Source organism: Vanellus vanellus, assembly GCF_965231255.1.
Source record: "Vanellus vanellus genome assembly, contig: HAP1_SCAFFOLD_34, whole genome shotgun sequence".
Lineage (NCBI taxonomy): Eukaryota > Metazoa > Chordata > Aves > Charadriiformes > Charadriidae > Vanellus > Vanellus vanellus.
Window position 1 is genome coordinate 1,779,245 of NW_028128340.1, and position 27,806 is coordinate 1,807,050.

The 27,806-nt window shown below is 52.3% G+C and overlaps 1 protein-coding gene across 1 annotated transcript; it reads left to right on the forward strand.

The window, feature by feature from the left end:
* Positions 1-1,685: 1,685 nt before the first annotated feature.
* Positions 1,686-27,806, forward strand: LOC309684550 (electroneutral sodium bicarbonate exchanger 1-like; the record flags this gene model as incomplete). Its single annotated transcript, XM_082500447.1, has 24 exons — positions 1,686-1,703; positions 13,198-13,279; positions 13,989-14,132; positions 14,536-14,671; positions 14,863-15,023; positions 15,973-16,161; positions 16,308-16,417; positions 16,550-16,707; positions 17,081-17,168; positions 17,606-17,752; positions 17,917-18,008; positions 18,497-18,671; positions 18,806-18,939; positions 19,829-20,074; positions 20,177-20,282; positions 21,174-21,335; positions 22,041-22,154; positions 22,508-22,669; positions 23,265-23,516; positions 24,966-25,034; positions 26,299-26,472; positions 26,573-26,704; positions 27,111-27,208; positions 27,719-27,806. 24 exons carry the CDS (start codon positions 1,686-1,688, stop codon positions 27,804-27,806), a joined length of 3,237 nt encoding a protein of 1,078 aa, XP_082356573.1.

Genomic DNA, 27,806 nt, shown 5'->3' on the forward strand with positions numbered 1-27,806 from the left:
GGAATGGCAGGGCTTGTTCTGGTCACCCAATATGACAATAAAAGGCCACAAGTTCCTCGTGGAGGTAAAGAACCAACAATCTGGGAGAGCATTCAGGGGCTTGCCTGGCCGAAGGGTTTCCAGGGGAATACGGGGGTCAGTCTCCATCTCATTCCTGGTGAGCTGCCTGCCTGTTAAGACCGTTACTGCATTATAATCACGGAGGGAGGCCCTGAGTTTAGGTTTGGGAAGCCATTAGCTAATTTTGTGGTTAATGCTTTTTTTTTTTAGAGTTAGTCTGTGACTCGGTTCTCTCTGCTGAATATGAGACACGTCCTTCCCTCTGCTTTGGCAATGGCCGCTTTCCTTGGGCGCAGGGACCGCCCACCCCTCTGGTCCTTTCTCTGTAAGTAAATCGTGGCTGTGCCGCCTTTCTGCCCAGCCTGGGGAGCTTGTCCTTTACTGAGAGAGAAAACAAGTTTTTTCCGGGAATCAAAAAAGAGATTTAAAAATCTCTGTCTTTCTGTGCAGCACTGCCATCCCAATGCAGCCTCGGGAGAGGCACCTTTCCTCCAGCGCTGGAACCATGGCAAGAAAGGGACCTGCTGTCTTGTTCAAATGGATGAATTTCATCGTTCTTTGTCAAGAAACGAATGTGGTGACAATCATTACGTGTCCAGCCAGCCTTGGTGGTCAGCCCCCTCCTCCCTTTCCCTGTGGGAAGGCTCCGAGGATCTCCCGGGCTATAGGAACAGGCAGGCAGTAAGGATGCTGTGCTGGGAAGCTTTGACGGCCTTTGCTATCTTCCTCCTGCGAATGGAGAGATGAATCCTCAGCGCTTTGGAACTCACCTTCCCCAAACGCTGATTTCGCCATTTGTTATCCACAAACAATGTGCTTTTCCGTGCAGGAAATTAATTTTTCAGAAATTCCAGCACGGTATGGGAAGAAAACACTCCTGGCATTTTTAATGCAGGTTATTCCTTTTTGGTATCGCAATTAAAAAGCGACATCTGTAACTTTGAAACAAATATTTGTACGTATTTGTCAATGGGTGCAATTCACGTAGCCGCTGGAAGGAGAAGGGATCTTAACCACCTCTGTTATTTCAGGCTGTATCCTGATAACGCCGGGGATTGATGTCCCGCTGGGGATTTTTCTCCAGTTCCCATCTTTTGCGGCTAATTGAGCGGCAGAGATTTCCCAGCTAGACAGGCAGTGAGCTCTACGGAGTGAATGCAAGCGCGGATCTAATGTTGACGGTGATTAAACTATATTGTTAAAAGACTCCTGCCTTGCAAAGAAAGTCTGGAAAAGTGAAAAAGGAGGTGCCTTTCTCCTTTAGGATTGCTTTTGTGTCAGAGGGGATGGAAACAGCCCACCGGGGTTTTGCTCCGCTCCTGGCTTTGGCTTGGAAAAAGCCCCGAACGGCTCAATCCCTGCAGGGCCGACTGTAACCCAGGTGAGGGGCAGCTGTGCCAGGAGATCTGGAGGGTCCATCTCCACACCTTACGTGTCCAGTGAGAGATTTGCCCGAAAGGAGGGAAATTCTGGGAGAATGGGGAGCGGTGTGCAGTGATGAGGGCGGCAAGGAAGGCTAAAGGGTCTTGATGATTTTTACCGTGAGCGGGTTTTTTCATATATCTTTTGGGCAGAATGGATGTGTTTAGGCCAATGAAGGTCAACTCTAAAATCCGCATTGAGCCATGAGCTCCGGCCCAGTGGTCAGAATAACCGCAAACCCTGGGGAAAGGGGGCTGAGGAGCGGGTGCACGGTTGGTTCGGCACCGGGCCTCTGCCAGTCCTTGCTGTTGCTGTTGACCTGCTCCCCATGGCTTGGCCACTTCTCCCACTGCCCCACAGTGCTGCAGAGGGTAACAGAGGGGTTATTTTGGCTGGAGTATACCCCCGTGCTTGCCAGAAATGGCCAGTGCTAGCCCAGGCTGGGCTTGCCACTCAGGCTGACCTCATGCCGGTTGCCGGCCTCCCGCCTTCTACACAACATTCCAACGGTGGTCTTGGCCCACCGTCGCAGCTCTTCTGCTGCTGGCTGTCGGTCTCAGAGTGAACCTCGCCAGTTTGCTCAGGGTTTGAGGAAGGAAGCGGCAATTTTCTTGCCCGATGGGGCGCAAAAGGGCTCACGTGGTGGAACGGTAATGCTGTTGGTGGCGAGAAGGGGCTGTGGGAGTTGTTAGAGGGCAGTTGGTGACGCTGTGCTGGGAAATAACTGCCGTACCTGACACGTCCCCTCCTTCGAAGCGGGTGCGTGCTATCGTGCTGTTCCCAGCTCTGCTTCCTCACCTCCTCTGCCTTAACGATTTCAGACACGTCAACGTCGGCAGCGACTTTCAGGCAGAGATCCCAGATCTCCAGGACAGATCCCGGTTGGAGGAGGAGGAGGAGGGAGCGTCGCTGGTGTGGAAGCCCTGGGGAGACATTGCAACGAATCCGGAAACACAGGACAGAGGTTTCTCTTAACGTTTTTTTTGTCAGGTTCCCCCTGAGATACTAAGGGTCAAAAACTGCACGTTTTCACAGCAGCTGTTTGTCCGTTGGGACCCTCTCCCTCCTTTCCTTGACTTCCTTCGTGGCTGGTAGCACCTGAGGGTGCTCAGATCTGATGGGACAGTGAACAGACAACAACCGGTGGCGCTCTCAGTCGCGTCCTGTGGGAGAGACGGTTTGTAGCTGTCCCACCTCAACTGCAGTGACCTCGGGAGAAGGGAGATCTGTCTCTGGAGCTTCTGGTCCCAAAGCTGCTCTGAAGGGAGAGAGAGCGATAGCGGATAACCTGCCTTTTTTTCAGTGCGTTTTATGGGTCTCCAGTCTGTCTCCTCTGTTTGCCCTCGGCCTTGTATCGCACCTTTCCCCCTTTCTTGATGGGAACTGACTTTCTGTTGGTTTTTGTTGCATTTCTAGTGACAAATCTGCTAAATTTCACCTGCTCCAATGTGGTGCCGGGGGGAAGAGGCAACCTGGAGCATGCCTTGCACCACCTGCATGAAGCTCTGGTAAGATGCAAATATTTTCGAATTCCTACCAGACTAGGACAGTCTTTGGTACTGGGATGAGCTGGGAGTCGCTCCTGAGTTTTCTGTTCCGCAGGCTCGAATCCCTTTGCTAAAGGGGCAGAGTTCTTGCGTGCTGCCTGTTGGCCGCCGTCTGCATTAAGGTCTTGTGGGATGACAGACCCTGTGTATCAATAAGAGCTTGTTCTGTCTCTTGTCAATTCTGACAATTTGGAGAATAGAAGTCCTCCTACTCCTGCAGGCAGCTCTGCCTGCAGCAGGGACGAGCCCAGAAAGACTCCAGCAGCGAGCAGTGGCCGTTGGGGTGCCACAGCTTGGTCCCCGGAGATCTGCGTGGGTTCTGGTTTCTTAAAACACATCAGTGTGGATTGAGGAAATATTCCCATCGACTGCCGTGGGCGGAGGTGACCCCGACGCGCTGTTGCTGAGCATTGACTGAGCACCCTCTTCCTACAGTGGGCTGAAGAGTTGAGGTCCCTCCTGAGGGGGAACCTAAGTCTTGTTCTCTGAACTCCCGCAGGAGGGTCTGGAGATGCTGCAGTCTGGGGCACCCCAGCGACCTGAATCCCATCCCCTGGCTGATTATCATTACGCAGGTAAAGTGGAAGCAGAGCTTGTTGCTTCTCCGGGAATGCGAGCGGGTACTGCCGTTCCTTTTGTTCTGATTGAAAGAAGTGATTTTTAGAAACGTGCGAGCAACGGTTCATGTTCTTCGGGACAGGGAAAATAGTCGTTTTAATCTGTTCCGGGGGCCTTTTGGCGCGGGGAGTGCCTTGTCCCTGTGTTCCAGCCCACTGCTGTCCCATGCAGTGATGCCCCACGCTGCTGTACGCTTCTCCTTTCGCATGCCGGCTTCACGGCAGCTCTTCCGGCAGCCATAACTGCTTGTGCTAACGAATTCCCTGTGGCATTGGCTAATCACTTTCCACAGGAGGAGAGGTGTGGATGTGTGATGAATAACTTGTGCGGATTTCAGGTAGGCTGCGAGTGGTCTAATCATTTGCACGTGGCTGTTTCTTCCCAGGCTCAGACACTTGGACGCCCCTGGAGGAGCAGTTGTTTAAAGAGGCTTTTTATGTGCATAAGAAGAATTTCCACCTGATCCAGAAGAAGGTAAAGCTGTTAGACCGAGTTGGGTTGCGGGTTGTTAGTGTGGAGGGGAGTTTTAAGCCCGAAAAGTCGTCTTTTGAACGGCGTGTCGGAATCCTGTCCTTGGGATGCAGCTTCATGCTAAAAAGACACCGGTACGAAACATAATTTTCCTAATGTGTAATTACCAAAGAAATTTAATCTCTCCGGTACAAAATATGGAAATATTAAAAGAATAATGACACATTCCGTTGACCATCGGCGTATAATGTACAGTTCTGCCCTCCCAAGGCTTCTTTACGGCCCTTTCAGAAGAAGGGGGCTCGTTTTCGGCCTGACCTCACCTGTGCGTTGTGCTGTGGGGACTGCAGACAGAGTGGGGGACAGACAAAGAGCACTGGATAGATTTGTTGTGGGTCTGTGCCTTCAGTGTTTTCCTGCAGTATTTCCCTCATCGATCGCTTCTGTTTTTTTCCTGACAGATTCAGACGAAGACCGTGGCCCAGTGTGTGGAATATTACTACACCTGGAAAAAACACGTCAGGTTTGGCGCCACCCGACCAGGACAGACAGCCAAAAGACTCCAGCGAGGCACGGATGAGGTGGAGGGGGCTGAAGAGAAGGTAGGAAAACTGCCGGGGGTGGGTGCAAGATGCCCCATGGACGCATTGTCTCGGGCTCTGGGAAACGATCCCCTTCACATTAAACTTGCTTCTGATGATTTTCGGGGATGTTTCGTGACGTCCCAGTGCTCCGTCACAGGAACTGCCGGTGATCCGCCTCTGTGTGGGTCTTGCCAAAATGTTCCTTGCCAGGAAGCAGAAATGTGGCTCACAGAAATACATATTATTTAGGGTTTTTTTTTGATGGCAGCCACTGGGTAAGCATGTCACTTCAGTTCTCTGTAATTCTACTGTTCTGCTGAGGACAGTAGAAATAATATGGTTTTTCTTTCACCATCTGTCTTTGCACCCCATCCTCCCCGTCGAATTTCAGCATTGTTTTGGCTGTTTTAGCGTTTGGAGGAGCTCAGCGGGGCAGGCTGGGGCTGATAGAACGCGTTCCACCCAGCACACAAATAAACCCCTCACTGCCTAGGCCGTTTGGGGATGTTTCCAGCCAGTTTTTCACTTTAGCTGTCCCCCTTGCTGAGGAGCAGGAGAAATGAGCACAAGCTGTCTGGTTTACAGGCTGGTTGCAGCCCAAAGAAGAGGCGCCGGCTCGGGCCCACCAAGAAGCAGAAGAGCAGCGAAAAGACGCCCCGTGGCACAGGCAGTCCCTCCCGCCATCCCGGGGACGCTCCGCGCGGGGTTGGAGGCGCAGGCGATGTGGCTGGGTTTCCCTGCGGGCAGTGTGGAAGGTGAGCTGCTCGCTTTTTCTTCTTGAAACTCACTGCTTTGGGCTCAAACAGATGGAAACTCTCCAAGATGGCTGGGGGGGAGCAGAACTAAGGGCAGCTGGAGGATTCCCACTGTCCCGCCGCCACCTGCTGCTTTTGTTGGACTTTTAGCTGAAACCGCTGTGTTTTCCTGTGCCTTTGAAGGCCTCACGGTCTCTTCCCTGAGGTGTTGGGGCACCTGTCCCGCGCCGCACATGGCCACGTGTTGTCACCACCTTTTGTTTAATAGCCGCTTTTCCTCTGCGCCTGTTGGAGCAACGAACCTGTCGGGATTGTTCCTGCTCAGTTCCATCCTCCTCCCGTCTCCCCTGCACTCGGGGCTCCTCCGTCTCCCGCTGACTGCAGCCACAACGGTTTCTCTCTCTCTCTTTGAAGGCCCTTTCCTCCCATTACAGGCCTGGGGCGGTTCATCTCCTTGGGCGAGAATCCCAGCGTTTCTCCTTTGTTTGGCTGAGAAAAAGGTTCCACTGAAGTTTCTTCTTGCGGTTTGCGGCCCGAGGGCTCCTGCGCTGCAGTCGCTCGTGCCAAGCGACATTGCTCGTGCCACGCAGAGCCACTCGAGTTTCAGTCCGACCCGATTTTGATCCATCGTGATGTTAATTCTCCTATTTTAATCCCCAATGATCTGCCGTGTTTAACCAACGAGGTCCCACCCAGCCGGGGGTACCGGCAGAGACTGTGTGGCACCACGCAGCAAAACGCACAAGAAACTCACAAAATTAGAAGTAATAAAACGTCGTCTAACAAATTTTTTTTTCTTAGAAAAGGAGTTAAAAATCCCCGTTTGTTTTTTCCCTTCCAGGGTGTTTGGGACAGTCAACGGGAGGAACGCGCATGTGAAATACCATCGCCCACGGGAGGATCGGAAGGCCCTGGGGACGTCTTCAAAGGGCGGCGAAGCCGGCAGAAGCCCAGAGGGTGACCTCCTCCCGTTGGCAACTGGGCAACTGCCGGTGCAGCCCAGCAACCAGGTCCCTTTCCTCCACTAAGAAAACCCCACCCACCATCTCTCGCCTCCGGCAGCGCCTGAGCTCTGCGGAGGGTCCACCACCACGAGGTCACCCCCGCTCCAGAAAGACCCAGAAGATAAGAACAGCAGAGAATAAGGTATTGTATTTAATAGTGTTTCCCCCTTAGGTGATAGTGACGTGTAGATTTTCGGTCTTAGTTAGGCATCTTTTAGCTCTTAGTTTTAGGCTTTAGTGTTGTTCTGATAGGAGTAAGGTTTGTTGTTCTTCTGAGAGGAGTAAGGTTTTTTTTTTTTATGTGTTCTCCTCAATTTATTAAATTGAGCTGTTGAACGTTCAAGTCCTGGGGCTGCTCTTGCTGGGTTTGAGCCAGAAATAATCGAAGCCGTCAAAACCCGTTCTGTGCGGTTGGTGGTGCGAAGCAAAGGAGAACCTGGGCCTGCGCCACACAGTGCTGTTCCCGGGTTGGTTTTCCCACTGGAGAGCGCAGCGGCACTGCCATGACAAAGCCGGCAGCAGGATTGGGGCGGGTGAAGGCATTGGATATCTGCGAGGCCTCTTGGTTATTTGCCAGAGTCGGCGTTGGCCTTTCGTGCTGCGCTGTAGCGCCCATCGGTGTTTGTTTGCACAAATAACGCAGCGTTTGGCAGTGACAATGGTGGTTGGGTTAGTTCAGGGAATGACATCTAAAGAAGGGGGCTGGTCTCTGCTGGCGGTGTACCGGGAGGGAGAAAAGGTTTACTTTTCGTTGCCAGGCCACCTGATTTTCATGGCTTTGGTTTTTTGTTTTTTTTTTTTTTTTTTTTTGGTTTGGTTTGGTTTTTTTTTTGTGTGGCTGAATATTCCCGCCCGGTTGAAGCAAATCTGTATTTTGGTTCTGTTTTCTCTTTAAAGTATTGATCTTCAGGTCTGGGCCATGGTAAACTTCTTTCCCCGAAGCGCCCGCTTTGCAGAGCGGGTACGAACATTCTCCTTTTGTTTCCCATCACTTGTATTTATAAAAAAACTACCCTAAAAGTCAGAAGAGGCATCGGTGTGTTCACACCTCTTCCCTAAGCCTGCTCCTCACTGCCGGTGCTGCCCAAGCGATGCCAAAAAGGCGGGAGTTTGGGAAAAATACCCGGCACCCTATCTAACTGTGGTGTCCAAAACCCCGCGGGTCGATTTAACCCCCCACTGACCCAGGGAAGGGCTCCACGTGCCAGTTCCTGTTCCAAGTCTTGTTGCTGTTTCACATTGATTCTAAAAAATCAGAATGTGGATGCAAGAACAGAATTTGGACCAGATTCTCCGGCACCAGGACAGTGCACCGATGCTCCAGGGCGCTTTCCCCAGCAGCGAAGGCCTGGTCTGGCAGGAGGGCGGTGGCGGGGATGGCGAGGTACTGCCGGCTCAGCCGCCCCACGGCCGGGAAGCGATGCTCGTTCTTCTTCCACCAGCTGGTGCTGCGCTTGCAGAGGGGCTCCAGGATGTAGTTTTCCAGTTGCTGGTGGATCTCGGGCATGCTCTCCATCGGGTCCTACCCCAGAAGGATGTCGTAGCTACTCTGAGACGGGGCGCTGGCGTATGGGTCCTTGCGAGCAGGCAGCTGGCTGCCGGCATCTGCGCCCGTGGCTTTGGAATCTGAGTTTGGCACCCCAAACTGGGTGGCAGATGGGGACTGGTGGTTGCAAACCCACAACAGCGTGGTTCTCACTGGCTGGTGCAACTCGCTTCTCAGGCTGGGGCTGAGAAACTGCATCTCCTTGAAGCGCGGGTCCAAAACAGAAGCGATAACTGCTGGGCTTTCGAGCACTTTCTCGAATGCAGTTCCCTTCAGTTTGGAAGACGGCAGAACACGGAGAATGGCATTACACGCGATCTCCTCCTTGGTGTATTGATTGGACAGGGAATCAGTCAAAAGAGAAAATAAGAAAAATTAATTTGTTTTCTACTTGGATGGCAGAAATCTACGAGAGGCAATAGAAGTCGGATGGTTGAACAAAATCTTGCATGGCTTTGAGTTTGCCCTGAGCTGACAGCTGCAAAGCCTATTGTGAAACCTACTCATTTTTGTGATCGTAGTGATTTTTGTTTGTGTTTTGTTTGGATGTCTTAAGAGTATCGTTATCAAGCAATTATCTCCCCCCCAGCCCCGCCATGCCCACCAGCAGCAACGGGCCGATGGGATCCTCAGCTGTCAGGTGGGGGGCAGTGGCACCAGGGCAGGGAGGGCGATGCCTGGTACCCCCGGGCGGGCCATGCCGACGGTGTGGCTGGAGAATGCTCCATGGCTGCTCACTGCGGCATTTCTCATGGCTGGGGGGAAACACGTTGGGAGCAGGGGGTGGGGGTGAATGGGGGAGGCAAAGCATCTGCAAGGGGCTGTGAGGGCCATGGAAAGGGGAGTGAAGGGCATCTGCAAGGTTGGAGGGGGTAAGGAGGGTGGTAGGTGTCTAAAATAGGGTGCTGGGGGTGTGCAAGGAGGGGGGACAGCAGGCCGCTGAAAGGGGGTGTAAGGCATCAGCAAGGCATCTGCAAGGCAGAGGGGTGGGGGCTCAAAGGGGGAGGCGAGGGGTACCCAAGTTGGGTGCGGGAGGGATGTGAGGAGGGGAGGAAGGCACCTGGGCAATGCCTGTTGGGGGTCTCCCCACCAGACCCCCCCTCCTCCGCATCTCGATGTGACCCCCTGGTGATGCTGTGGCCCTTCAGAGCAGGGGGACAAAGGCCACTGTCCCCACAGAGCCCCATGCCACCCGGTCACCTCAGCTATTGTCCCACCGGGCGCTTGCACGGATGCGCCCGGTGTTGGGGTGCAGGCAGGAGGTGGCTGGGTGGTCCCCCCCTCTTTCTGCATCTCCTTGGCCCGGGGGAGGGCCTGTCCGCCCCCCCGCTGCACCCATGGGACCCGGCTGCAGGAGGTGCTCTCGGGGGCAAACGAGAGGTGGGGAATTAATTAATCTGCCCTGAAATTACAGCTCACGGGAAAGACTGAGAGGAATTTGCGTCTCCGCCAGCAAGGGAAGACGGTCACGTCCTGGTGATGCTCAGCTGTGACCTGCGTGTGTCCCCCCCTCACAGCCCCACTTTGGGGCTCTGGAGATGTGTCCTCTCCCGGGTCCAGTCCCCGTCACAGCCCAAATCCTGGCTCAGGAGCCGGAGGGGTCCCTGCAGGGGATGGTGCTGACCCCCACGATAGCAAAGGAGGGAGCCACAGGACCGGTGGCTTCGTCTGGGTAGGATGGAGATGGAGAGGGGCGAGGAGGGGGGTCTCCTGCTCCACCACTAGAGCAGCTCCCCCAGTTTGGCCCCTCATCCCCTTATAACACTGGGATCAGTGTTATTAATTACGCTTTGCGCGAGATTAATTACATCAATCCTCCCTCCTGCTGCTGGTGGCCAGTCCAGCTTGCGAGTGACGGAATGAGGGGGCTGAGATGGGAAGTTTGCCTGCTCATGCGATGCTTTTGGCCTCCCCCGGCACCGGGAGGACTCAAAGCCGGACCTGAACCTCTGCTTTGTGCTTTTCCTCATCCTCAATTACACCAAAGCTTCCCCAGGGAAAGATTTTTCTTTCTAACTGGAGGAGTTGCACTGAGACAGGTAAACTGAGGCAGGACAGTCAAAAGTCCCTCTCTCTCCTGCTGGGACAAAAAAAACCCTGCAGCAAAATAATAATTTGGAGAAGTTTTCTTGAGAGGGAACAACACTCTCTGCTCCGAAAGTCAAAAGTGAGCTTGCCATCCCCTTTCCCAGCCCAGTTTCGATGATTTGATGTTTTCCAGGCGCCTGGCAGCAGCGGAGAAGGACAAAGAGGGAAGGCGAAGTGTCTGCAAGTGCTGGTACCCATCCTGGGATGGGATAATTTGCTTTCTGGAGGCATCTCTCCATCCTGCTCCATCCCATCCCAAGCCCACGCGTCCACAGATCCCATAGACTTATTAAATCCTTAAATCCTCCAGCGATTTCCTCAATGAAATAACCTTTCTGAGTCCATTTGGGTGGCTTAATCGGGAAAAAGAGGGTTTTGAGTGGCACCGTTTCCTTCGGTGGCATCTCTGTGCGAGGTTTGCCGCGATTTCTGCTGCAACAACTGGGGAAGGGCGATGGGATTCTCGGAGTGTCTTGCCACGGACCCGCTTGGCTTCTTTCTCCTGTATTTGCGCCTGAAGCTTTAATACTAAATAATAAAAAAGCAGCAGAGATCTGAGCTTGGATCCCGATGGGATTTTAACGGATTAGACCTCATTGTCACCCTCCTTCGCTGTGTTCTTTTACACCCCGTGTTGCCTTTCAGGGCGAGCCGGGGCTGTCAACCTTTGTGCTGAGCAGCGCCAGGGAGGAAGTTCATGACAGCAAATGAATCTGTAGGCTGGAAATGAGGGATTAGCTCCACTCGGAACATAAAGTAGGGCTGGAGATAGCTGGCGGAAGCGAGGAGAGTAAAACATGGGGCTTCCCTGGACATTTCCGTACGGCGTAGGACTTGGTCTGGCTAACGAGGGTTTATGGAAGCCGCGAAGGGACGGAGGCTGTGCCGAAGGGAGACCTCCCTGAAACACCCTGATTTGATGCAGGAAATGTTGATGAAGATCAGGGCTGCCCCATAACGGGCATTTCCCCAATGGTTTGTGCCTCACGTGGTCTTTTGGCAGTTTGGGCTTTCAAATACACCCAAACACTGTGTAACACCTTTTGCCCTGCCGAGATGCAGCGTTTCCACCCCTTTTCTCTATTCTGGATAGTTTTTCCTCAAAACAGAGCAGGTTTCTCCCCATCCGCTAAGTTTTCCAAGCGGGATCAGTATTGGGGTGTATAGCTTTAAATAACTGCCGGGGTCACCCTGAACATTCCGATCCCAGCAACGGTCGCTGTTTATGTGCTGGAGATGGTGCAGACTGGGAGTCACTGGGCTGCAGTCGGAGGGTTTGGTCCTCTGATTGATCTGGAGGCTCAGTTATCCCCCAAAACCGGTGACCGACTTGAGGATGAAGCAGGAGGAGCGTCCCAAAATGACACTTCTGGAAGAGTTACAGGTGGGAGGGCTGTGCCGAGGGTCTGCGCATCCCCCAAAAAGGGGGGGAGACTTCCCAAAATCCCAGTGGCATGTCGCCAGAGCAGGGAAGGATGCGGGGGGACGATGCTTTGTGCCCTGCCGGGGGCAGGTTTAGCATCGTGGGTGGGAGCACGGAGCCAAAATGGTTTCTGAGAGAGAAGCAGACTTTCCCCATGTTGCTCGGGGGGGATTTGGGGAGCTGTGATGCCCAAATCGCTCCGTTTATTCCCACTCTGACACCCCTGTAACACACTCAAGCTCGCTATTGTATTTAAATTGCGATTTTATTTCAATTGTGATTGTATCTAAGTTGCGATTTAATTTAAACAGTGATTTAATTCAAATTGGGATTTTATTTCGGTGGCGATTTTACTTAAATTGTGATTTAATTCAAATTGGTGTTTTACTTAAGTAATGATTTTACTAAAATTGCCATTTAAAGCGATTTGATTAAGCCCCTTTTGTCCCGTGCCTTTTCTGAGGATGGGGTTTGGGGTTTTGATTTTTTTTTCCGGTAAATCTGGAGGGGAGTAGATGCATTGCTAAGAAGGGACGGAGGGTGGTGGAGATCGGCGTGGGAGAGAGGACGGGAAAGCCACAGGCGCGTCATAATCCGGCTGCCGGGTGACGCGGGCGAGTGCCGGGAGGTGGCGGGGAGGTCGCAGCAAGTCGGCTTTGAAATTAGTACTCGGGGGCCAGAAAAAACTCATTCCCAGATGGGAACGTTTGTTCCTTTTGCTCATTAAATTAACTGGTGAGCGGGAGGTGTGAGCTTCCCGAGTGTCGCTGCTGCGCGGCAGCAGATGATGCCATTCAGTCGAAGCAGGGATTTGGGGGATAAAAAGCAGATTTCTGGTGTTTTGCTCTTCTCTAAAGAGAAGGGTTTCCTGGAGGCCCTTTCAAAGTTGCAGTTGCGACTCGAGTGTGAGACGTGGTTGGGTTTTTATTTCTTTGAGCGCGGTGATCCCGGTGATGCCCTTCCCCAGCCCAGGGGCAAGGGGAGAAGAGAACGCCTGTAATTCTCCTTCAGCTTTTAAGGCACAGATGCTCTTTGTGCAGCGCTGGCAGTGGTATTTCAGCCAAGGAGGGCATTAGCTGTTAGTCTTTGGCTTTTCTTTTGAGGAGAAAAACGCAGTTTTGTGTGGAAAGCAGGCTTGCAGCAAGAGAAGCCCGAGCCTGGTTGGGCTGAAGTCGAAGCTTCACCCTTGCAGATTCTTGAGGGCCTTTGGAGGTTGATGGTGGCCATGTCTTGTGGCCAAGTGCCATCTAGTGAGTCCTGCAGGTATCACTTTTGGAGAATGAAACTGGCTGTGCTCAAAAGTGTGGAGTTGGGTTCCCCCACCCCACTCCACCCCCAGTTTGGAAATCCCTTTTTTAATTTTAATTTTTCGAAAGGAACCACAAGAACGAAGCAGGAGGTTTGGTTTTGGTTTGAAACACTCAACTGTCTCCCCTTTTAGTAAATCCTTCCAGACTCACGGTATATACAATACAGGTGACATTACAGGTGGTTTTATTTGGGTATGGGAATAAAAACCTCCAAGTCCGTGTTTTTAGGGCTGTGCCTGGAGGAGGAGACACGCAGAGGTGTGATGCTCTTGGGCTCACGTGGCCGCAGGGATGGGTGATGACTGGGAGGACGTAAGGGAGCTCTCCTCACCTGGTCCCAACTTGTATCTTCTTCTCCTCACTAAACAGAGACACGACGAGGAGGCGGTGATTGACCAGGGAAGAACGAGCACCGCTGTCACTATTCACTATGAGAAGGAGGAGCTGGAAGGTGAGTCGGGAGAGGTGCCACCAGCCCCACGCGTTTTTCCGTTGCGCTAAGTCCCTGCCGCGTCCTGTGCTCAGCGTATGCATCACCTGCAGCGAAACGTGGCGTGCTTCTAAATAAACAAGCACAGTTATTTTCACATTGTTTTAATATTATGGCTTTTAGACAGAGGGGAAAAAGCCCCCATGGCATCTGCGGTGTGAGCGTTGGCCACAGAGCTTGGTAGTTCCCAGCTTGTTTTCTCAGAGGCTGCTCTTGGCTTGGAGAGGTCAGGAGAATAATTTGATGGCTGCAGACACAGGGCTGTGATTTTCTTTTTTTTTTGTTCCAGACTTCATTATCACAGGACTGATTGGATCTCCTCTTGTTGCCTTGTGCCATACAAAGATTTTAAAAATAATTACCTTCTGTCGCTGCTTAATGAGCAGGTCTGAGTGTTGTCCAGCCAAAGCTGGAATTTTAGACAAGGGTTGATATTTTCAGGGCACTTTTAGGTGACCCGGAGCCATCGCTTGTTGTTGCTCTGTTGTTGCAAAGTTAGAGTAAAACAGGCTTGGAAAAAAGGATGTCTCTGACATTCAGGGATGCAATGAAACTAAAATGAAGAGAAGTTGGTGTTTCCTCCTGGGATGGATGCGCTGGTTTAATCGTGGCAGCGGCGTCAACCATCTCCGCAATATCGAGAGTGATGCGAACACTGCTTTTTTCGCAGGCCACCGCACCCTGTCCGTGGGCGTGCGGATGCCGCTGGTGAGGCAAAGCCACCAGCGCCACCGGCACCACCGACCCCACCGCCAGAAGCATCGGAAGAAGGAACGGGAGAAGGACTGTGCCCCAATGGAGCAGGGCTACCACTGTAAGTCCCGCCGCAGTGTTCACGAGCCTTCTCGGGGCTGCGTGGGTGCCGGGGTCCTCTGCAAGCAGGTCTGTGTGGCTGATTTGTGTGGTTTGCTGTTCTTCTGAGGGAAAGTGGCATTATTTGGGAGGCAGTTGAAGGCATAATGGATTGAGGCTGGTCTTCCGTAGAGGGATCCTGCCTTTAAAAATGGAAACGTGGGGAAGGAAAGTGGCCCGTCCTTATGCAGAGGTGTAATAGATGCTTCTCCTTCTCCGTGGCTCTGTGCAAGCCTGGCCAGACCTGGGGGAGAGGGGCTAGCCCAATATTTAGGGCTGAACTGGTGCCAATCGATGGCCACTTTGCGTGTGAGCGTGACGGGTCGAATGCAGGTGTGGTAACGGGATTTATCTTCTGCCCCCAGACACCCCATCCCAGCGGGTGCAGTTCATCCTCAGCACCGAGGAGGACGAGCAGCATGTTCCCCACCACTTGTTCACTGAGCTGGATGAGATCTTCCTGAAGGCGGGTGAAGATGCCGAGTGGAAGGAAACGGCAAGGTAAATCCCTGCCACCGGCTGCGGTGGCGGCCGTGGGCTCTGCCTTCCGCTCTCCGGGACGTGAAGCTTTTGCAGCTGCAGGTGCCGATGCGCGGAGCCTTCTCCTCTTGCCGCCCCGTAGCTGCACCGAAGGGGTTGCAGAGCTGAGGCTGTTTTCTTGCAACGGGGCTGATCGTGCCCAATGTCCGCAGGTGGCTGAAGTTTGAGGAGGACGTGGAAGATGGCGGCGAGCGCTGGAGCAAGCCCTACGTGGCCACGCTGTCCTTGCACAGCCTCTTTGAGCTGCGGAGCTGCATCAGCAACGGGATGGTGCTGCTGGACGTTTGTGCCAACAGCATCGAAGAGATCGCAGGTACTGAGCACGCTGCGTCCCGCCGGGAACGGCTGAGCTCAATTTGCCGCGGTGCCCTTCACTCCCGTATCAAACCCTGCCCCAATGGCACATCCTTTTCCAGAAGTCGCGCGGTGTTTTTAAATCGTGGGTTGCTTTTTGGATGTAGACTGGGTGTACAACAGTCACATCAGCTTTTTCTCCCAGTATGGGAGCCTTTTGAAAGCAATTTGTGGGGTCAGAGAGGCGATTAGAGAATATTCTCTGGCCAGAAAGGAGTGTCAGGGCTTGGCAGGCTGCTCTCAGAAACACGGAGTCTGCGTAAGAGCTGAACCTCCTTAAATAAGCTACTTACTACAAGCTGTTTCCTCCCATTCTTTGTTTTGTTTTTTTCCTATTGCCTTAACATCCAGGATTTAAGAGCTTTAAAGGCAGAGTTTATATGGCAGGTGACCAAGCAGCATATTTCTGTGGGGAAGATAATTGAAGTTAATTGAAAAAGCGGCTTTGGAGAAATTATCTTTGACTGGCAGGTCTCCATTCAGCCCTTGCAAGAGCTGGAGAAATCGGAGCCGTTATTAGCACGTTTCTCCCTGTGTTTGGCAAATTGCAGTCGATGGGCAAAGGAAACTCTGGGAAAGTCTGTGCTAGAGATTGCTTATAATTTGTTGAAATGTGTCGAGTCTAGAGAGTCTGTCTAGAAACGCCAGATCGGGCAAAAAAATGTCATTATCTAGGATGGGGAATAATTATCTGAGCGGAGTGATGAATAAGCACTTTGATGATGGCTTTTAGCAAAAGAGAATTCTTCCTTTTGCTGCAAAGGCTGAACTGCGTTAAAACGTCTTGCTAAGCAAGGCTGAACCTGCGTTAGGGTATCCTGCGTGTCGCAGCCTTCGCCGGGGGCTTGAGGGGTCGGGGCTTGGGGACTTTCTGCTCTGACGGCTTCGTTTCCTGTTGCCATCTCCAGATATGATCCTGGGCCAGCAAGAGCAGTCCGCGGGGTTTGATGAGTGCACGCGGGAGAAAGTTCGAGAAGTGCTTTTGAAGAAACATCACCATCAGAACGAGAAGAAAAGAAACAACCTTCTCCCCATCGTCTGCTCGTTTCCTGACATGAGCAAGAAGCAGTTAGACGTGCATCCCCTCGACAAGCCAGGTGAGGGTTCCTGCAGGGTTTGGTACCCGATGAGGGTTTCTGCCAGGCTTTGGCACCAGGTGAAGGTTTCTGCAGGGCTTTGGCCCCATTAGACTTCTCCTGGCAAAGGAGAAGTGTCCCGATTGCTCCTTGCTTTTCTTTCTGAGTGTCTTTCTTTCTCCTTCCAACCCAAACACTCACTCCTCACCCATCTCCCACCACTGCAGAAGCTAAAAATGGGGTGAACCGTGACACCAATGCAATGGACCTAAGCAAGGTGAGACACTCATAGCTTTCTTACACCTTTAGGGCCAGATTTGCTCTTGCAAACTTGGCTGCAGAGTGTTCTGCAGAGTGCGGTGCGCTTTGCTTTTGGGGTAATGGCCTGAAAATCCTTTGTCATGCCCAGGCTGAGCTGCGCTTCATGAAGAAAATTCCCACCGGGGCTGAAGCGTGCAACGTGCTCATAGGAGAGCTGGATTTCCTTCGCCAGCCCATCGTGGCATTTGTCCGCCTGAGCCCAGCTGTCCTCCTCTCGGGCATGACGGAAGTTCCCATCCCAACGAGGTCTGAATGAGAAGCGCAAAGTTTGTATTTAAAAAAAAACACCACAACAAACCACCAAATTGCACGCATCAGTTGGGCGTCCCAGGGGAACACGGCCAGTGGGAGCAAGCACGTTTCTCCCACCCACATCTCTGTGCTTTCATTTCTCCCTTCCCTGCTGGAGCTTTTAAACCCATTGGCCAATTTTAATGAAAGTTGGCCCCAAACTCAAATTTGCATTTGGTTTTGATGCGTTTCAAATTCATCACCGGAGTCGGTGAGCCTACACGTCCCCCCTGGAGCCACGCTCTGGGGTGGGAGCTCCCAGGGATTTCCTTGGGTGCCCTTTGAGTGAGGCCATGTTCTTCTCTCTCATTTTGGTTTTCTTGCCTAGGTTCCTGTTTGTTTTGCTTGGACCAGGAGGAAAAGCCCATCAGTACCACGAGATCGGCAGGTCCATGGCTACTATCATGACGGATGAGGTGTGACGAGATAAGAGATATCTCCGGGTCATTTTTTTGGGCTTTCTTCACCTCTTCCTGTCTCTGTAGTAGTGAGGAAGAGGGTTTGTTGTCCCTGTTAGCTGCCTGCAGGAGGCTAAAATCCCACCTGGGCTGCAGCCCGCGCCTCATCCTTCTCCCCAGGGTCCCCAGCACGCTGTCCCCAGTGGTGGCATTGCCAGGGCCAGTGAAACTTCTCCTCTTGAAGCAGAAGGCTGTGGTGTGCCATGGGGGACGGGAGCCTGGTGGAGATGGTTACAAATACTGTGATGCACAGATTTTTGCTTTGGGGGGAATATTTCCTGCCACTTCCAACAGGCGATTTGGGGGAAATGACCTTGCATTTAGCCAAGAGCTTATTGCACTGGTTAGGACATCCGAGATGGGTCATGCTCTCACCAGGTTGTCTCCTACGGCAGGTTTTCCACGATGTTGCCTATAAAGCCAAGAACCGGGCTGACCTGGTGGCTGGCATCGATGAGTTTCTGGATCAGGTCATGGTTTTGCCGCCAGGAGAGTGGGATCCCTCCATACGAATTGAGCCCCCGAAAAACGTCCCTTCGCAGGTGGGTGCTGCGGCAGAAGGAGGCACGAGGGGGATGGGCAGGAGGGCAGCACGGCTGGGGGTGCTGCTCAGGGGCCCAAATTCACAGGTCACGTACCCAGCCCAAAAAGCAAAACAAGCCAGTGGCTGCAAAGACATATCTTTATCTTATTTCCATTTTAACAGGAAAAAAGGAAGGTGCCAGAAGCTCTCGATGACAGCGCTTCTCACAGCAAGCCGGAGAAGCACAGCGGTCCTGAACTGGAGCGGACAGGAAGGTGTGAACTGAAATAGTTTGGTGGGGTGTTTTTCTGTTTGCCCCTAAAATCTGAGCGCACACCTCCCTTCTAGCAGAGTTTTGGGGTTAACTGGGTCAGTGAAGGGGCTCCAGGTTCCCAGCTTGGTCCCCTGGGCTGGGCGGGTGGGAGATTTGGGCAGCTGGGCTGAGCCGCAGCATGGTTGCACACAGGTTTTCTTGCTTTGGGGTGGAAGCAGATGTGTAAGTACCTCCAGGTAGAGCTCTGCTGCTTCTCAAAGTGAGGGACTGTTGCAATAAGAGGGGACGGGCTCTCAGGTTTGGTCTCCTTTTCTTTTTGTTGGAGGGTTTTTTCATATGCCTCAGTTTCTACTGGGGCTAAAATGGGAGAAGGAGACTTCTTTTTAGCAATGGAAGTTACTCTGTGCTTGCGATTGTCCTTCCTCAGCCAAGAAAACTTAACGCTGTCTTCCACGAAAATGGTTTGGTTTTTTTTTTTCCTTCCTCCAGGCTCTTTGGAGGTTTGATCCGGGATGTGAAGCGAAAAGCCCCCTGGTTCTGGAGTGACTTTCGGGATGGTCTGAGCCTGCAGTGTCTGGCGTCCTTTCTCTTCCTCTACTGTGCCTGCATGTCCCCCATCATCACCTTCGGGGGACTGCTGGGGGAGGCGACCAACGGCCACATAGTGAGCACCTCTCTCTGTTGGGTGGCACAGGGGAGGACAACACTCATGCAAAAGTCCTTGCTGCAGTGAATTTGCACTTGTTTTTTTCCCTCTAATGACTTAATTACTCGCTGCTGCCTCTCTTCCCCGGACAGAGTGCCATGGAGTCGCTGCTGGGCGCATCCATGACCGGCGTGGTGTATTCCCTCTTTGCTGGCCAACCTCTCACCATCCTCGGCAGCACCGGCCCCGTCCTCGTGTTCGAGAAGATCCTCTACAAATTCTGCAAGTAAGGCTGGCTGCTGCGGCCAGGTGCTGCGAGCGCCTTTGGAAGAAGTCAGGGATGGAGAAAGGATGTTTTTCTTAGTGGTAGTTGGTAGATTTAAGTTGTCTTCTGTGTCACAGAAGATCATGCGCTGCTGCTTTAGTATGTGACGGTGCAGGAGCCCTCGGTCTCTGAAGGATGGATGGGTGGTTCGGAGCTTTTAGGGTTAAAGTGAAAGAGCAGGAGGAGAAACCACAAGGATGTGGATGCCCGAGATGGGCTGCACAGGGAAGATGAGACAAATGACTCTGGTTTGGGAATGAGGGAAGATTTGCTTTCCTCTCAGTACAAACTCGGGCACTTTTTTGCATGATTTTTGCTGGAAGTGGATATATATTTTACCCACATATCCAAAGAGTTTTCTGGTCCAATGTTTTGATGATTTTTGAGAAAGCAGGAGCTTTTCAGGCGAAATGGATATTTTCCATGACAGTCTTTTTGTTGTGGCAACTGTGATGGGAGATTAACCCCCTTATTGCAATTAAATTTATTATGAAGCCCCAACTTGCTGGCAGCAGGTGACTGGGGGCAAACCCAGCAGGTTTTGCTGTTAGGGCATCGGGGTGATGTGGGAGAACACCACCTTCCACAACAGGGACCTGACCTCAATTAGCCTCCGAGGCATTAACACAAGGTAATTGTTAAATAAGGATAATTAAATAATTAGCCTCTCCTCCTGCGGGCCCACACCCTGTGCCGCAGCCCCGAGGCTGTCTGTGGTAGGACCGGAAACTGCATTTACCATCCGCAGCCTTGACGCGCTCCTGAATTGCTGCCGACTTTCCCCGAAGGAAGGCACGGCTTGGAGTCTCTTGCTGCCCTCTCCACCCTGCGTTTTCTTTTGCTTTCCCAGGGACTACGCACTCTCCTATCTCTCTCTCCGGGCATGCATTGGTCTGTGGACCGCCTTCTTCTGCATAGTGCTGGTGGCCACCGATGCTAGCTCTTTGGTGTGCTACATCACCCGCTTCACCGAAGAAGCCTTCGCCTCCCTCATCTGCATCATCTTCATCTATGAGGCTCTGGAGAAGCTGAGTCACTTGCGAGTGACCTACCCTGTGCACACACACAGCAAGCTGGACTTCCTCACCATCTCCTAGTGGGTTTCTTCCTCCTAAAACACCGCTGCCCCTTGGCAGGAGCTCAGGGCTGCACCTCCATCGCCTTCCCCTCACCCCTGTCTTGGCTTCTCTCCTCCCAGCTGTAAGTGTGAGGCACCGACCCATCCCAGCAACGAAACCCTGCAGTTCTGGGAGAGCAACAAGATCAATGTGTCTGGCATCACCTGGGAGAACCTCACGGTGACTGTAAGTGCCCCGAGTCACTGCTTCCTCGTGCCGCGACCGCGGGGTCCAGGGGCACTGGCCTGGTGCAAAGCTCAGAGCCCTTCAGGTGATGGTGGGCTTCAACTTGTGCCAGTGCTGCTCTGAAAAGTCATTACTTCAGTGTGTTTAACCTCCTTGGGCCTGGGAAGGAGAGTCCACCTCTCCACCTCATCCCCGACATGGTGGGCAATAACTGTCATCCTCAGGACAGCGGTTCTGTCTGGGAGCAAGGTTCAGTGGGTGCTTTGGTTATTGGAGAAGTTGGAGGACTTCAGTTCATGCTTGAAGGCCATAATTAGCTTCCTTAATTGGTTCCTAGTAACTCCAGGCCTTGCTTTCTTACTCAGCGCTGTCTGAAGGTACGTGCATAAACTTGCATGTCTGAGCAGACCCTTGGGCCGTTGTTGCTGGAAGCAGAGCTCAGGCACAGGGTGGGACGCTCTTATGGACATCTTCACCCCCCTTGGCCGTGTCCTGTGAGCCTGCCCCTGGGAAGGGACAATTTGTCTCTTCTCCTTTCCTGTCACTGTTGTCTTAGCCCTCCTTCCCCGTTCCCTCTTTCACTCTCCCCAAGAGTTCCCAGTGTTTCCTTCCCCTCTGGTGTCTTCTTCAGCCACGGTTACCTGCTGTTCAAGCAGAGGATGTGCCATAGGTCTGTGGTACAGTGTCCCATCACATCTCCTCTCTCCGCTGTCTGTGTAGTTCCATGTGTCACTTATTCAGCTGCTGTTGATCGTTAAATATAAATCTCCGCTAGCTGCAGCAGTCCCGAGGTCACAGATCTTGGAGCAAGATCCTCCAAACCCCCTAGTTATCCGAGGTTTCCTTGCCGCATGTGCACTACCTTTGTGTCCTGATGCTCTGTTTCCTCAGGAATGTCGGTATTTGCATGGAGAGTTTCGTGGACCTGCCTGTGGACACGATGGCCCCTACACGCCCGATGTCCTCTTCTGGTGCTGCATCCTCTTCTTCTCCACCTTTGTCCTGTCGGGCTTATTGAAGAAGTTTAAAACCAGCCGCTACTTCCCGACCAGAGTAGGTAGAAGACGGTGGCCAGCAGCAGCCTCCACACTCATTTCCCAAAATGGCTTTCCCGGAGCACTAAGCAGTGTTTGCCACCGCTTGGTCAAACTGGGAAATATTGGACCTTGAAGGCCAAACTTGGATGTCCCTCACTCATTTCCAGGAGTGCAAAACGATCGTAGCGTTTCCCACCTGCCCCGCGACCTGCCCCGGAGCGTTTTTTTGCCCAGGCAGTGGGAAATCGGGTCTTCCAAAGCTGGTTGTTTGTTGTTTTTTTGTTTGTGTTTTTTTTTCACCTTGTGTGCCCAAGGGGAAAGTTGATTCAAATGAGGAGCTGCCATAGAAAAAGACACAAAAGACACTGTTTCTTCCTTTTGAGGAGCAAATGATGCCTCAGTGCCTTATTCCCATTGTAGCTGTGAGTGCAGCTGTAGAGGCAGACGTCTGTTTCCTTATTTTTTAATATTTATTGGCTTTTTTTTTAAGGTTTGAATTTAAACCACCCTTTTCCACCTAATTAAACTTATTTTATTGCCTGACACCAGATCTCGCAGGTACAAACACAGCAACAGCATCTAACCGAGGGATTTGGCTGCATCTTCTCAGAGTGGTGGGAATGTGTTTACCAGCCTTAATGCTGTTGATGTCTTTAACTTTTCCATCTCACGGTATGGCCCCGTTTGTGCTGTCCCTTTCAGCTCTGCTTTCTTGCCCCAGGTACGGTCTGCAGTAAGTGACTTTGGTGTCTTCCTCACCATTGTCGTCATGGTGCTCGTTGACTTCCTGGTTGGGATCCCATCGCCGAAGCTCCACGTCCCCCACATGTTCAAGGTAATGTGGTGTTTTGGTGTGGAGCTGCTTTCAGCCCTTGGGGATGCCACAAGGTGATGCTGGGACAGGACAGGGCTGAGTCTGGAGATGCTGGTGGTGTTACCATCTCCTCTTCCACCTCCGAGTGCATTGTTTCCTTCTGGAAAGAGGAAGCCAGCCCCAAAACTTGATACCTACAGAAGTATCTATAGGTGCTTGCGACAAGGACGCTGGCACTGCTGAACCCCGTAGGAGAGGGTGACATGAAGGCAGGGCCAGGAGATGAGGCGGCACAGCGATGGAGAGGAAAATCAAAGCCAGTGAAGTGGCTGGGCTGGGAGTTGATCCTGATGTGTGTTTTGGCTTTGTTGCAGCCTACCAGAGACGACCGCGGGTGGTTGGTCAACCCCATAGGGCCCAACCCTTGGTGGACGGTGTTGGCCGCGCCCATCCCAGCTCTGCTCTGCACCATCTTGATATTCATGGACCAGCAGATCACGGCTGTCATTGTCAACAGGAAAGAGCACAAGCTGAAGGTAAGGGGCTGCAAGAGCTGACCCCATCCCCACCCCACTCTGGGCTGCAGGTGTGGGGAGAAGCTCCTATGCCAAGTGCTTTGTGAAGGCGTTGGTTTGGGACAATGTCAGGCTGTGTGGCAGGATGCTCTGCTGGATTAGTGATGTCACAGGGAGCAAACGAGGGCAGTTCAGATGAGCAATCTTTTGGAGGAACAAATTAATTTTCAAGCACTATAGAAGCGTGTTTTTGTTTCAAAACGCCAGCAGGAGCTGGGGGAACGAACTGTTTTGACACACTGCCAGGGATAACTCGGGGTCACGCCTTGCTTGCCAGTGGTAGAACTTTCTTTATGAATGAAAATAGTCTATTTTGTTTGGTTTTTTTTTTGAGAAGTAGCTATTGCACAAACCTCCCAAATCCACTTGGTCTGAACTCCTGCCAGATTTTCACGCAAGGTGCTTGCGCAGACTGGATCCATCCTTATTTTTGCCAATTCTTCTCTTAAATTTTCAAGAGGGTGACTTGCGCCCAAGTAGGGTTTGAGTCTGAGTCGCGACGTTGTCCTCGCTCTTGTGCTGTGAGATGCTCTGTTCCTTGTTTTGCTGCCCACAGAAAGGATGCGGGTACCACCTGGACCTTTTCATGGTGGCCGTGATGCTCGGGGTGTGCTCTGTGATGGGGCTGCCCTGGTTTGTGGCTGCGACTGTCCTGTCCATCACCCACGTGAATAGCCTCAAAGTGGAGTCTGGCTGCTCAGCTCCAGGAGAACAACCCAAGTTTCTGGGGATACGAGAGCAGAGAGTCACCGGCTTGATGATCTTTGTGCTCATGGGCTGCTCTGTCTTCTTCACTTCGGTGTTAAAGGTAAGAGGAAAATGCAAAACGCCCAACAAGCGTGAACTTTTTGGAGGTTATACAAAAAACATCCCCTCCATCCAGGCCTGAGTAGGTGTGGAGCAGAGGAGGAGGCGATCCCAAACCTTGAGGCTTGGCCCACGGTGGGAAGCAGCCTCAGTTATACTTTCCAGCCCTTCACACCCCAGTTTGGTGTCCTCGAGGCAAGCGAGCAGGACAACTGCTTTAATTCCCAGGTGTCTCTCAGGCCCACCTGTGTTTATGGGTTCCGATGAAGCGGATTCAGACCAGTACACTGCTCTCTTTCAAGCAGGCAGCACCTTATGGGATGCAATTTGCTCCCCCAAATGCCTCCCAACAGCCTTTCCCAGTAGCTAAACACACCAAAATCATCCCCGTGGGCTTCCTTGTGTGTTCCTCCCTGTTACGGTTTGAGAGACCCATAACAATTTGTTGTCATTTAGACAATCATTCTATCACCCGATGACCCCTCCCCACCTGGGAAAGGGAAATTGGGAAAAACAAGAAAACCCGAGAGCTGAAGTATAAACAGATTTAATAGAATAAGATTAGATAATTAACATTAACAGCACTAAAGAACTGATATTGATCCCGACACCAATACAGAATATGCAAAGATTATACTCAGCCAATTCTATCAGTAGGAAGCTGTGCACTCCCAGCAGTGGACAGCAAATGTCGGACACTGCGAGTGCTACGGCTTCAGGAGGAAGGGAAGGCCTCAGGGCTCCGGCACCAGGGCACGAAGTTCTCAGGATGGCAGCCATCAAGGGAGAGAGAGAACTTCGCAGCAAACTTTCTAATTTATAATGAGTGTGATGTTGATGGTATGAAATAATCCTGTTGGCCAGCTTGGGTCAAGTGTCCGGGTCTCGTTCCTCCTCATCCCTGCACCTGGCTAGCTCGAAAACACTGAGACCTTGAGACCCACACACCACAGCTGGCTGTAAAGTAAATATTTTCACAAATTCAGACACTGGAGTCTTCTAAAAAAGCGAAGATTTTCCCAAGCATTAGAAGAGAAATTAGTCCTGTGTCTCTCAAACCAGGACACTCCCACAAAGTCACCTCAGCTCTAGGCTAAAAGGAGGCACTTCGCTTTTGGGTGTTGCCGCAAGAATGTGTAGAAATGTTCTTCTGCCGTCACAGAACGTGGTGTACAGTAGCATGGGTGAAATGGTCTATTTTCCTCCAACCTTTCAGGAAAATAGGATTATTCTAATGAAACGTAACTCAGAAGCTCAGCCTAAAGCAGAGCATTCACTCACTCACTCGCACGCACAAAACCTCTACAGGTTAAGAGGTGACACATCTCCAACCCTGTGGAAACTGGAAAGTTTTAGGCAATTTTAGGCAGTGCCTCTAGAAGAAAGCACTAATACTGAAAAAGCAATTAAAAAATAAATTATTGCATTCTTTTTTTTTTTAATTTCCCAGTTTATACCCATGCCTGTGCTTTACGGTGTCTTTCTCTACATGGGCGTGTCATCGCTCAGAGGGATTCAGGTACGGACTCTTACAGCGTGCAGCTCCCTGCTGTGTCATCTCCAGAGAAGCAGGAAAAAAGCAGTGGGGTGGGAGAAAACCTCCCCAAAAGCAGGCAGTGAAAGTATTTTGTATAAGGAAAAGATTGGTGGGGGCACAGGAGGTACGTAGGGTGGGAGGACCAGGCAAGTTCAGCGCACTCTGCGTCACGGTTTGGGACAGGGCAGTGTTTGGTGTGGTGAAAATGGGGGAATTCAGTGCAAAGCGAAGGCGATTTCTACTGCCGGTGGGAATCCTCGCTGGGGGATTCAGTGGGCTGAGAAATGCCAAATAACAAACAGAAGAATAGAATATATTAAAAATATATTTTTATAGAAGAACAGGGAGGGGGGGTGAGATGATCTGAGGAGGACCTGGGGGTGCGGACTGATGAGAAGCTCACCGTGAGCCGGCAATGCACGATCGCAGCCCAGAAGGCCGACCACATCCTGGGCTGCATCAGCAGTGTGTCCGGCAGGGCGAGGGGGGGATTGTGCCCTCTGCTGTGCTCTGCTCTGGGGAGACCCCCTGCAGTGCTGCCTCCAGCTCAGGGGCTGCAGCACAGGAGAGACATGGACCTGGTGGAGCGGGGCCAGAGGAGGCCCCGGAGATGCTGGGAGGGCTGGAGCCCCTCTGCTGGGAGGACAGGCTGGGAGAGTTGGGGGTGTTCAGCCTGGAGAAGAGAAGGCTCCGGGGAGTCCAGTGCCTAAAGGGGCTCCAGGAGAGTTGGGGAGGGACTCTGGATGAGGGAGGGGAGCGATGGGACGAGGGTGTATGGTTTGACACTGACAGAGGGCAGATTGAGATGAGATATCAGGGAGAAATTTTTCACTCTGAGGGCGGTGAGGCACCAGCGCAGGTTGCCCTGAGAATCTGTGGCTGCCCCATCCCTGGAGGTGTTCAAGGCCAGGTTGGACGGGGCTTGGAGCAACCTGGGCTGGTGGGAGGTGTCCCTGCCCAGGGCAGGGGGTGGGACTGGCTGGTCTTCGAGGTCCCTTCCAACCTAAACCCTTCTGTGATTCTATAATAGAAGGATGTGGAATAATTGCACTTTGGTGGGCAGCTCTCATGGACACACTGGTTTATAGATGGAGCAAAGGGAAAACGGGTGCTGCTCCTGGGAGGAACAAAGTGGGATCCAGGATTTCTCACTGCACGCGAGATCCTGAAAACTCCTTCCATGTCCCAACAGGGCCGGAAACTTTCCGCAGCCCCAAGGGGTAACTTTTCCGCTTTTATTTTGCAGTTCTTTGACCGCTTGAAGCTCTTTTGGATGCCGGCAAAACACCAGCCGGATTTCATCTACCTGCGGCACGTTCCCTTGCGGAAGGTGCATTTCTTCACCTTGATCCAGCTCATCTGCCTCGTCCTGCTCTGGGCCATCAAGGTGTCCCGTGCTGCCATCATCTTTCCCATGATGGTAAGAGCCGGTGCCACTCAGCAGCGGGACGTTTGCAGCGTCGGAGTGAGACGTAGCATCATCTTACACCTCACCCCCTCTTCCTTCTTATTTTGTGAAGGTTTTGGCTCTCGTGTTTGTCCGGAAAGTGATGGACTTCTGCTTCTCAAAGCGGGAGCTCAGCTTTTTGGATGACCTTATGCCAGAAAGCACGAAGAAGTTGGCTGATGCCAAAAATGAAGCCAAAGAAGAGGTGATGCTTGCTGGGTGCTCGGGGCTGGATGTCTCCCTCGGGCTCTGAGATTGCCTCTTTCCATCACAGCTTCTCTTGAAATGTTGGGGGAAGATCTGAACTCAATAGAAATAGATCCTGACAGCCTGGATCCCGCATTAAATTAGCAGTGAGCTTAACACTTGAATAGCGGTATAATTTTTAAAGGTGCCATTTATAATAAACATTATAATTATGATGGAAAGATTTGCTCATAAGGATGGTTTTAACCCCCCCCCCCCCAAAATGTTTGGAGTGAAACGTCTTTCCCCGGCTGCGCTAACAGAAGGTCAGAAGGAGAGGGCAGCACGTGAGTTTTGCTGGGTGTTTAGTTTATCTCCACTTCGATCATAGACAGAGAACTTTGATTTGTCCCTTTTTATGTCAGGAGTCCCAGGAGATGATGGAAGCTGCTGCTGCAAACTCCGTTCGGCTGCAGCTGGGCAAGAGCAGCACCGCGGATATCCCAAAGCCAAGCAGCGACAGGTAAAGCCCCACCAAGCAGCAGGACCCCCGGCAAGATTAGCCTGAAGGGGGTTGGCAGAATTTTCTCCACGTTTATCTTTGCTGAGCATCCCAGCGCCATGCACTCAGCTTGGCGGGAAGAGCAAATTTATGGGCAGGGCGGGCGGCAGAGCGCTGGCACAGGCTGCCCAGAGAGGTGGGGGAGTCTCCCACTCGGGAGCCATTCCAAACCCGCCTGGAGGTGTCCTGTGCCACTGCTGTAGGTGCCCCTGCTCTGGCGGGGGTGGGACTGGGGGAGCTCCAGAGGGCCCTTCCAGCCCTGACCAGTCTGGGATTCTGTGCAGAGCCTTTGCACAGAGCTGTAGCTCTGCGGCTCTCCGGCTCGCCTTCCAAACCTCCTCATCCCGCCCAACCCGCTGTGCTTATGCACAGCTTTGGTTCTCCTCCCCCCCGTTCCTCTTGCTGGTGCTGATGCGCTGGGTGGCGTCAGTTCCCACAGTCACGGATTGCTGTCTCAAATATTTATTGCAGGACTGATCCTTCGGAGATTAATATCTCGGATGAGATATCAAGAACACCCGTGTGGAAGGCTCTCACTATGAGCATGGAAACAGCCTGA